Raw genomic sequence first — 11,714 nt, forward strand, 5'->3', positions numbered from 1 at the left:
AACACATTTGTACTTTAATGAAAAACCCACACTTGTTTAAGGAAGGTACTTATTGTTTCCGGCTTCTACTGACATCTTTAAAGATCTTTTACTCTAGAACAGATCAATAAATGAAACCCTATGAGATCAGGTCATAACCCTAGCTACACCCTTCTGCTACTCCTTATCGTCAGTGGTAGTTGTGAGAAATTAAAAAAGGGTACCAGATGGCTTGAGATTTTGGAGTCCATTGTTTTGTGATACTATTGGCATATATTATAAAGAAAATTTGAACATGAAAAATAAGGAAGGAGTTTGCGAGATGGCAAGAGATTGGGTTAGTGTTTAGTGTCCTTGGGTTAATGTTTTCAAAACTTCCTGATCATTACTATAGAGTATGCAAGTATGTAGTTTCTTTTTTTAACATGGCTTGTCTGGTTTCTGAGTTGAATACAGTCCATCAAAGTAATGGAATGTAACTGTAACTAAAACAGGTCAAAAAATAACATTATGTTCTGCTAGTGATCTCCATTTAAATATAACAGAAAATAAAAGCTGAGAAGATACTGAAACCCTTGATATTGATTTTAACTCCTCCATTATCATCTCTTTCTCATCATCAAGGTAGTAAGATAACATTGAGATTCCTGCTGTCTTCAAACACTTGGAGTTTTCAAGGATATAAGTCAAGAGAAGCATCTCTTGTCTTGCCCCTCCAAATTCTTTCCATTCAAAAATCTCGAGAGGAGACAACAAGCATCCTGGAACAGAACGTTGAGGAGGGAGATCTCGGCAGTCATCTATATCATCCTGAAAAGCAGCAAGAAGTATGTATATATATATATATATATATATTATAAACACATTTAATTTAGTAAAAAAACTTGCTTGAGAGAGTGAGTAAGGTACTTACAGAACTGATCATAAGAACTTTAAGTTTAGGAGAGTTATGAAGCAGCAGCATAACTGATTCTACCCAATAGTTTGAGCCACATGGAGACTTAGCTTACACTCTATCAGTTGAGAGAAGTTGATGGCAGTACAGAATACATCCTGAAAAAAAATTCAAAGAATCAACATAAGTAGATGCATCAATATGACCACAAAACGAGAGAGGGAACTTACCGTTGCATTGACCAAAGTCATGTTGAGAAACAAGACAGAGGAAAGAGATCTCAAGAAAAGTTCATTGGGGTGAAAAGTAACGTGTACACTGCCATGACAAGGCTAGGATTCATACACTCAATCAAGCAATCGTCTTGAGAACAATCTTTGATTTGAACATACTTCAACCGTGGGGTATCTATAATCAAAGACCCACCACTGCCAAAAAGATCTATATAAACTAAGGTAGTTAAAGAAGGCACTTTCACACTAAACTTCATCACATTGTCGTCATCCATATTTCGGTCCACAATCAGAGTTTGGAGAACATGACAACTTGACAAAAGCCTTAAAAGCGAATCCTCGTCCTTATACACCACTTTGCGAAGCTCCAGCTTTATAAGCGACGGGAGGAAAGCTTGAAAAGGAACATCTACAAGAATCTTACTTGCGAGAGTCAATTCCTTGAGCGTATTGCAAGTGTAAAGTCTCTTAGGCAAACTTATAGGCTTTGCTGAACATTCTAAATTGAATCTTGAACCGAGTTTAAAGCTTTTTCTCTTGTATGTATCACTGTAAACGAGTTTAGGCAACGACATCCAGACATAACGCCATGGTTTTGACAAAATCGAGGTAGCAACTGCGTCTTTAGAAGGAAGAAGCGACAATATTTGCACAAGTAAAGCATCGGGTAAAGCACTAATCATGTCTTCGCAAATATTTTCATTAATTTCTAGACAAGTTGCAGCGTCTTCTTCAAGCATGTTTAAGATCTCTACCCACGAGCAAACCTAGCTAAACTTGACGATGAAGAAAAAATAGAGAAAACGTCGTGTTGTCGTTAAAAGTTAATCATACATGCTATTTCTATTAAACAAATGTAAGATTAACATTATCATAATAATTAATTGGAATTTATCCTATTCTACCTTATCAAATAACAAAATCTTTATCCTAATAGGATTTTTTTAAAGAGTATTAATTGGCCTAGATTTCATAGGATACAATTCATAATCAGACTTTAAAGTAGGTCTAGAAGATACATATCTTGACAAATGTGAAACTAAACCGTCCTATCGTTCTAGGGCCATTCATCATTTAGTATCGGGGTTTTCTTACATAAGGTTTAGCCCTGTTTCTCTATTTTCTTTGTATTTCAAAGTATAATAGAACATCTATAAATTAATAATGTCGAAACTTTAAAATTTTATTAAAACTATAAAAATATTAATTTATAAAAGTTTTTTTTATATCTTTTTTATAAAATAAGAAAATATTTGATTTTACCATATATATTATTAAATTTTAGAAATTTGACATTCATATTGTTTTATTATCATATTTTGGTGTATATTTTTTATGTTTCATAAAATTGTTATGTGATTTCGATATAAATTTTATTAAATATTATCAAAAATATATTGAAATATTAAGAAAAACAGATGCATTTTCATTGTAAATATAAAACCAACAAGATAATTTTTAGTTTGTAATTATATAAAAATATATATTGATAGATTATTAAATTTTTGATTTTAATGGGACTTTACATTTACATGGGAGTTTTAAAAATTAAAAATTATTATCTTATTATTTTATCGATTTGTATCATATTTTTCACTGGCTCAAGTTAGAACCGGCGAAATTTATTAATTTTTAAAAATTATTAATTTATCGAATATTAATATATGAATATACATTCATCTATATATTTCTTTTTGAGGCGACTCAATAGTAGATTCTTCTAGGGTTTCTAAATGGTACCCTAAACAAGCTGCTTATATATGAATACATACTAATACTTAACACGTTCATCTACGGAAAAGAGTTTTTAAGAGAAATAACATGTTTTCTCGGTACTTTTTTGTCTATGTTTTTGAAAAAGACAATGAGTGTACTCATCAATAAAGCATAATCAGACCAATGTATCTACTGAGAAAAGCCAAAAGTAAATCATGTAAGCCATGGAGGAATTTTAAACAAATAAAAGTATTATTCTCTCTAAAGTGATTCACATTAACAAAGTTGTCAAGAAAATACGATGAATTATATATGATTGGTTTTAAGCCAAAGCCAACTTGATATTATTCTTATTATGAGTCGTTATAAAGATTATGACGAATTGAAATTCTTGCTAGTTCATCCTTAATTTATATCTCAATTGCTATTTGAGATTTCTTGTTTTGATGCATTTTAGAGTTGGTAACGAACCGATTGGATGAGGGGAGAGGGTTAGAAGAGGGATTTGAAGAATGGACTCAAGTTTGAGATTGAGATTGAGATATATTTGCAAATATCTTTCTCCCTTTTCTATATTATAGTAAATTGAGTGGACATTTTTTTGGGACAATGCATTGGTGTTTGTGCTCAATGGAGGAAGTGGAGGAAAAAAAGAGGAAGAAAACTTTGTGAATGTTTTGTGCACATGAAGAGATACATCCACTGGTGCTACACTATATTGCCTAAGTTTTGTTTTCTCAAAGTTTATCTTGATTTCAAACCTTATCTCTAGTGAATCTTACTAGATTTATTTTGTTAATCTTGTTTGTCTTTATCTTCTGATCTCTTGATTATACATAAATGTATTCCTTTTGTATACAATAAGAGATTTTTGGATTTACAGAGATATAGATACCTAAAGTCTATCATTGGTGAGGTGAAACGGTTTCTTCAACACAGGACAATATACATCTATTAGTGTGATACACTAGACTATCTAAACTTTGGTTTTTCTAATTTATCTTAATTTTAGACTTTAACTCCTGTGAATCTAGCTTTGTTTAAATTTTTATTTTGTTAATCTTCTTATTTATTTTCTAATCTCTTCATTATACATAAATTCATCATAGGTTTTGATGCTTTCATTGAAATTTTAAATTCCAGTGAACAAGAAGAATATCATTTGTTTAAGTTGTTACCCTTCTACTTGATGTTATTATTATCTTTTTGCTAGTTCATCATTAATTTACATCCCCATTGCTATCTGAGAAAAAGGCAAGAACTGAGATAATGCAGCGACAAAAAAGACTAATATACTAATTTTTTTGTAAATTTGTTTGAGTGACATGTAAAAAGTTACAAACCGTAAAAACTCCATAAATTAGTATTGTTGAGATTCTGATATTTTATTAATTAATAGAGTTATTAATTTTACAAGAGTTTCTTTTTTAGAATATTTTATTTTAGAATATACATTTTCTATAAATATGAAAATGGTGTATTTTACCGTATATACATTAATTATTTTTTTTAAAATACAGTTTTCATTATTTTAATTATGTTATTTGATATATAAAAATTATGTCTCCTAGAATTTAAATGTGATTTTAGAAATAGTTTTAATAAATATCATGAAAGTGAAGTTTTATTAAGAAAATATAGAGATAGTTTCATTGTGAATATGAAATATATAATATATTTTTACATATATAAAAATATATTTACATGTAAATTATTGATTTATAATTTTGATGGAATTATAAATCTATAAAAAATTCTAAAAAACAATTATGTTACTGTTTTATTGATTGTGTTATATTGAATCGACTCGTACTGAAAAAATTATTAATTTATAGTGTATTAATAATATCGATTATTAGTTTACAATTTTTTTACTGTAATTGATAATAGGAACTTTTAGTATAAGAGCATTATGAAGAAAAAGCATAGAAGGGTTCAACAAACATTCTGAGTAATATGAACAACAAAGATACAGCTTAAACACTATGAGCCGTGTGTCGTGGCGCTACAACATGCAACTTACAATTAAATGAAACTGAACACAAGCAATGAGACCCACTTTCCAACATCTGAACCAAGCATTTTAGTATATGTGCTTTGTGGAGCCTGCAAAGACTTGGAAAAAGTTTTTGAGTTACATTTGCATTTTTTTTTATATATTCCAAGTGTAGACAAAGTACTTTCAAATTATAAAACTTACAAACTACAAAGTTATATCATCTTTAATACGTGTGGGGAAAAAATAAAAAAGTAACTTTTCTTTTTTGTTAGTTGACATGAATTTATTTATATGAACCTTTACTACAGAAACATATCATTCCCACTGAAAGCCATTGATCTAGGGGGACAGTTTAACAAGATATCTAATCATTATCCAAAAATATGAAAAAAAAAATACAAACTTTATCCATAAGAAAAGAGAAAGCGATGAGAGCGAGGAGGTGGAGGGGTTTGAGTAGTCGTCGCTATAAGTTCTAACCGAACATCCACCTACCTTCTTCCACGAAAACAAGCAATCTCCATCAAACGTGAAAGCAAGTAAGTTTTCCTTAGATTTTTTTTTGTGCTTCTCTTACTCTTAAGCAATATCGCTCGACCAGACATTCTTATACTTCCACTCCTCTTCTGTCTGTTCCTTCACTCATCTCTTCTTGTCTCGACCAACCCCTTGTCTTTCTTGATTTCCAGGTTCTGTTTCCATCTCTTGTTAATTCTCTGTTTTTGTAATATGGTTCTAATTAGTTACTGCTGCTTATCAAACCGGATAAAGGCTCTAACTTTATGACTAATTAAGATCTGAAATTGGAGCAAATTGAGTCTTTGAGCTGACTCTAATAAAATATTTTAATATAAAAACTTAAATCTCTGTTTTTGCGATTAGCTTATGTTGAATCCATTCATGGCTTGAGCAGAGTAAGATTCAACCTTTCTATAATTGTTCTCTTACAGGATACACTAGATTGATTTGCATGTGGTGAATATGGATACGGAGTCATGGAAGTTCCTCAGAAGTGTTTGCATACTTTCTTTCCTCCTCGGTTCTTGCTTTGTCTATCAAAGCCTTCGTGTTGTCGTAGCTCAAGAAGACACAAAACCAGCAGTGACTTTGCAAGTAAACGCTTCTAATGGAGCTGGAAGGCTCATTCCTGAAACTCTTTTCGGGATTTTCTTCGAGGTTTGCTAAACTTTACTAATGCCTTCAACAGTTCTCTGCTATAACAATATGGTTTAGACTTGAGTTTTTCTTAATGTTCTATGGTTCTTCAAATAATTATGCAGGAGATAAACCATGCTGGTGCTGGTGGATTATGGGCCGAGCTTGTTAGCAACAGAGGTTAGAATCGTGAATTACCATGGAAACCAATCATTTTTGTTAAGCTTCAGTTAGGCATGCGGTTCGGATAGTTCAGGTTTACAGTTAGTTTGGTTCAACATAAATCTTACTGAATTAACTTGGAAATAGAGTTTGGTTCGGTATTCGGTTAGTTTGGTTTTTGAAAATCCTACCGAAGTTCTTTTATTTCGTTTAGATTTTGGTTTAATACTATCAAACTTTTGAATAAATTTGGTTAGTTCGGTTCAGGTTTTTGGTATGGTTTGGGTATAATATTTGTTTAAAGAAGAAAACCGAAATAACCGATTACCAAACTAAACCGAAAACCTAAGCAAAAAGATTTGGTGTACACTGTACAGGGTTTGAAGCTGGTGGACAGAACACACCATCTAATATATGGCCTTGGTCCATTGTTGGTGATCATTCATCTATATATGTAGCAACAGACCGTTCATCCTGCTTTGAACGTAATAAAATCGCTTTGAGAATGGATGTGCTCTGTGATAGCAATGGTTGTCCATCAGGAGGTGTTGGAGTTTATAACCCTGGTTACTGGGGCATGGTGAGTCTAGTCTCTCCATTGTGTCAATAGTTTTGAGCTAAGTTGTTCACATTTTTTTTTGGTTTCATTTTGGCTTTAGAATATTGAAGAAGGAAAGAAGTATAAGGTGGCTCTATATGTGCGTTCCACTGGTGATATCGATCTGTCTGTATCATTGACTAGCTCTAATGGATCGCTGACTCTCGCTTCTGAAAAAATCATGTGAGTAACACTTTTTCAGAGTCTTAACTTTCAGATTCTGTTTTTGTTTTGATTGTCTACGTGTTTCATTCAATGTTAGAGCGTCTACTTCTGATGTTTCGAAATGGACCAAGAAGGAGGTTCTTCTGGAGGCGAAAGGGACAGATCATGGTGCAAGACTTCAGTTAACAACAACCAAGAAAGGTTCAATATGGATTGATCAAGTCTCTGCCATGCCGGTGGATACTTATAAGGTTTTTTTCTAATGAGATTTGCTAATAGAGAAAAAAATAATACAAAATGTTCTCAATCTCTTTTGGATTTGGTTGATTTGCAGGGGCATGGCTTTAGAAACGATCTTTACCAGATGATGGCTGATATAAAACCCCGTTTCATCCGTTTCCCTGGTAAATATATAATAAGAAGACTAGTAGACAGCACGTCAAGTTATGTTTATTCACTCACTCTGGCTCTTTGTGTACTCTTTAGGTGGTTGTTTTGTGGAGGGTGAATGGTTAAGCAATGCGTTCCGCTGGAAAGAAACGGTTGGGCCTTGGGAAGAAAGACCTGGACATTTTGGTGATGTTTGGAAGTATTGGACCGATGATGGCCTTGGCCACTTCGAGTTCTTTCAAGTGAGACTTCTCTTTCTTTTATTCTCTATGACACTTGCAGTTTTGGCTTTACTAATCAAATGTTAAATGAACATTCCTTCTAGTTGGCAGAAGACATTGGCGCAGCCCCCATATGGGTGTTCAACAACGGTATTAGTCACAACGATGAAGTTGAAACTGCTAGTATCATGCCCTTTGTTCAGGAAGCACTTGATGGTATTGAGTTTGCTAGGGGAGATGCTAACTCTACATGGGGATCGGTTCGAGCTGCAATGGGACGTCAAGAGCCTTTTGAGTTGAAGTATGTTGCTATTGGGAACGAGGATTGTGGAAAGACTTACTACAGAGGTGGTTTCTTTTGCTCATTTTCTCTATCTATACTCACATTTTGACTTGAGCGTGTTTTGATATACTAAACTGAGATTTGCAACTGTACAGGAAACTATATAGTGTTCTATGATGCTATCAAAAAGGCTTATCCTGATATCAAAATCATCTCTAACTGTGATGGATCTTCTCGCCCGCTTGATCATCCTGCTGATTACTATGATTTCCACGTAAAGAATACTTTCTTGACTGAAACTTTCATGTTTCTCTATGTGTGTTACTCTCTGAAATAAAAGTGTTTTTTTTTTCCACAGATTTACACTTCTGCTAGCAATTTGTTTTCCATGTATCATCAGTTTGACCGCACTTCTCGCAAGGGTCCAAAGGTGCGGTAAATAGATTATTCTAAATGTTCAAAAAATCGTTAGGACGCCTAGACCGATTTTTTGAACTCTTAGGCCCATTTTTAAAAAAAAAAAATTGTTCCATTTGCTGTCTAAACCGATTTTTAGAACACTCATTATTCAGTGTCTTAGTGGTGGGACCATGTTTGCAGGCTTTTGTCAGTGAATATGCTGTAACTGGAAAAGATGCTGGTAAAGGAAGCCTTCTCGCCGCTCTTGCAGAAGCTGCCTTTCTCATTGGTCTTGAAAAGAACAGGTTTTGAACCATAACTAGAAACACCAAATGAGTTTAAGACAAAAAAAAAACTGATGGTTTCTTTGGTGTTTGCAGTGACATTGTGGAAATGGCGAGCTACGCACCACTCTTTGTGAACACAAACGACAGAAGGTGGAACCCTGATGCAATAGTCTTCAACTCATCTCATCTATACGGAACACCTAGCTACTGGGTCCAACGGTTCTTCGCAGAGTCAAGCGGGTCAACTCTTCTCGCTTCAACACTCAAAGGAAACTCTTCTTCTTCTCTCGTCGCATCTGCAATCTCATTCAAAACCAATGGACAAGATTACGTGCGCATAAAGGTAAACGAAACATTCTTTTGTAGAAAATAAAAAAAAAATCTGTGTTTAACTTCTCATTTTATTTATTTTTGCAGGCTGTGAACTTTGGAGCTACGTCTGTGAATGTGAAGGTGTTGGTTACTGGATTGGATCCGAACGTGATGAAAGTGTCTGGATCGAATAAGACAGTACTCACATCTGCTAATGTGATGGATGAGAACTCCTTCGCACAGCCAGAGAAGGTTGCGCCACACGAAAGCTTGCTGGAGATGGCTGAGGAGGATCTTACCGTTGTTCTCCCGCCGCACTCGTTTTCTTCGTTTGATTTGTTGAAGGAGACTGCGAAGATAAGAATGACAGTTTCTGATTCTTCTTCCACTGTGTGAAGTGAAGAGAGAAACGATGATGACAAGGAGTATATTAACTTCATGTCATATAAGTCTCTTGTGGTTAACATGTTAGTTACATTTATTTGCGTACGTCGTGTGTAAAAATGATAGTAGTAGTTTGGTGAATAAATTTACTTTTATTTAATCATGAGCATATCTTGCCTTTAGGTTACTTGATACGCAAGAGTAATGTAACATGGCGATACATGGATGATAGATTTTCAGTGAACCGATAGTTTCTTGAGCATAGAAGAAGACGGCGGATGAATATATGGGCCATATACTTCCCAACAAATATGTGCGTTCCTAACGATGTTAAATAATAGTAGGTTTAACAAAAACTATATACGAATTATGACTAAAATACATTATATTTATATAGCTAACATTATTTGAAATAAATAAATAGGTATTAAGCTAAAAATAAATATAATTACACTGAAATTATAAAATAACACTTTTGTGTTTATATAGTTTTACAGATGGCAATTAAAATTTCGAATCTTCCATCCGTTCAGACTTTAGATAATACTCATAATTTAAAATAGAGAAATTGCCAAAAATACCATTTTCATATTACCACTTTTCATGTTTACACTAACCACTTTTACCACTACTTTTAATGAAGGGTTTAGATTTGAAGGTTTAGGATTTAGGGTTTAGATTTGATGTTTTAGAGTTTAAGGTATATAGTTTAGGGTTTAGAGTTGAGGATTTAGGGTTTAGAGTTGAGGATTTAGGGTTTATAGTTTAGACTTTAGGGTTTAGGGTTTAGAATATTGAATTCAGGGTATATAGTTTAGGGTTTAGGGTTTAGAGTTGAAGATTTTGGGTTTAGGGTTTAGAATTAGAGGTTTAGGATTTAGAATTTGGGATTAGAATTTTGAAAAGCATATAAAAACAAAGATATAAGAGTTTTTACCTTTTCAATAAATAAAGTATTTTTGAAAATGTGTCTTTAGTGGTGGTAAAGATGAATAATGGTACCTTGAAAGTGGTATTTTTGAAATTTCCCCTTTAAAATATAGTCTTAGAAAATTTATTCAAATATTTTTGCAGATGTTTTTCAGTTCAGATGTCAACTCAATTACAAGATCAAGTGTGAAAAGATTAAATTTTGAATTAAAGTTAAAAAATGAAAGCAGTAGCCAAGATAACCCTTTGCAGAATAGGAAACAAACATTGATCTTATTCTAATTCTGGTTTGGTTCAGTTTATTTGGTTAGGGAATGTATTCGCCGAATTGAAACCAAATAGAAATTAGTTAAACGGCGGGTCTCGATTGGATCTTCATGGGACTTTCACCAGCTTCTCAGAAACAGGAATCGAGCTGCATATATCATGTGGGTTCTTTTCTTATCGCAGAAGCACTTGCGTTACAATCAGCTTTTGAAAGGGCTCAAATCCTCGGAATCTCAGACCTAAAAGTCTTCTCCGACAACCAGACGCTCGTCAGAGCTATTTCCGGCACAACTCAGTCTAAAGAAATCATCGGAATTGTGGCAGATATCCGATTGATCTCCTCTGCGTTTGCCTCTCTATCAGTTTCTCACTTTTTCCGATCTTTGAATGTCGCTTCAGATCGTTTAGCGAAAGAGACTCTTCGAGTCTATATTTCTTCTTTGTAATGGATCTCAAGATTGGGCCTGTCTCTGGACCTTGTCTTATTTTCCTTTAAATGAATTATCCAGTGATAAAAAGAAAAAAGAAACCAAACAGAAATTGGTTTGGTATTCGGTCGTGTATTTGTCTTTATCATGTTTCCTACAAGTCTAGTAGATAAAACATGGTACTCCTATTCCAAAATGTATTATGTTTTAATATAATGTACAACTATCAAGAAAATTATTTTAAATATGAAAACATCATCAAAATATAAATTTAAAAATTATTTAACTAGTTACAAGCTAGAATACAGAATATTATGACTATACAGTTTTAGATAAAATTAAAGATTACCAAAATATGAAAATATCTTACATATTATAAATTTATAACTCTTAAAAAAAATTGACATTTGGAAAACAAAATAGTATACTATTTAGAAGTTTTTCTTTCTAACATCAGTGATTGGTTGTTAGACATCAGGACTGATACAATATGTCATGAAGAGGAAGTGTGTGTGTGAATTGTGGAATCAACGGAGTGACGACTTCGTATAGTCTTCACCGTCTTGCCTTCACGCGTTTCCTTGACCAAAAGCTCCCCAACACATCACATGCATACATATTCTCGGTCAAAATCAAAATCATATGAAATAGTAAAACTTTTCTAAAAAAAGTCAACCCACCTTGTTAATTTCTAAATAGTATTAACTGCATATTAACCTCGAGGTGTGCATAAACATGCCTGATTGCCATTTTTTATTACAGACGACTTAGAGTCTCTGGCATAACAATTTGGACTAAACAAAAGTTTAAGCACTAGAAACACCCAATTTTACGGTTAAACCACATGAAAAAAAACTCTTCTTAATCGATTCAACTTAAAGTTGGTGATCGTGACGGTGGACCACCGGCTG

The 11,714-nt window shown here is 33.3% G+C and overlaps 1 protein-coding gene and 1 pseudogene across 3 annotated transcripts; one reads left to right on the plus strand and one right to left on the minus strand.

Moving 5' to 3' along the window:
- Positions 1-474: 474 nt before the first annotated feature.
- Positions 475-1,925, minus strand: LOC108832760 (putative F-box/FBD/LRR-repeat protein At1g22000; annotated as a pseudogene).
- A 3,271-nt stretch (positions 1,926-5,196) lies between these two features.
- Positions 5,197-9,341, plus strand: LOC108832763 (alpha-L-arabinofuranosidase 1). 3 transcript variants are annotated; one of them, XM_018606210.2, is made up of 14 exons: positions 5,197-5,511; positions 5,773-5,998; positions 6,103-6,157; positions 6,517-6,719; positions 6,799-6,920; positions 7,000-7,153; positions 7,237-7,306; positions 7,389-7,534; positions 7,618-7,861; positions 7,952-8,070; positions 8,155-8,226; positions 8,397-8,500; positions 8,576-8,825; positions 8,900-9,341. In XM_018606210.2, exons 2-14 carry the CDS (start codon positions 5,804-5,806, stop codon positions 9,188-9,190), a joined length of 2,025 nt encoding a protein of 674 aa, XP_018461712.1. In that variant the 5' UTR covers positions 5,197-5,511; positions 5,773-5,803; the 3' UTR covers positions 9,191-9,341. The 3 variants fall into 3 exon arrangements, with proteins under 3 accessions (XP_018461712.1, XP_018461713.1, XP_056852041.1); XM_018606211.2 differs by having other exon boundaries at positions 5,197-5,361; XM_056996061.1 differs by having other exon boundaries at positions 5,197-5,357.
- The last annotated feature ends 2,373 nt before the right edge of the window (positions 9,342-11,714 follow it).

This window comes from Raphanus sativus, unplaced genomic scaffold (genome assembly GCF_000801105.2).
Source record: "Raphanus sativus cultivar WK10039 unplaced genomic scaffold, ASM80110v3 Scaffold0115, whole genome shotgun sequence".
Taxonomy (NCBI): Eukaryota; Viridiplantae; Streptophyta; class Magnoliopsida; order Brassicales; family Brassicaceae; genus Raphanus; species Raphanus sativus.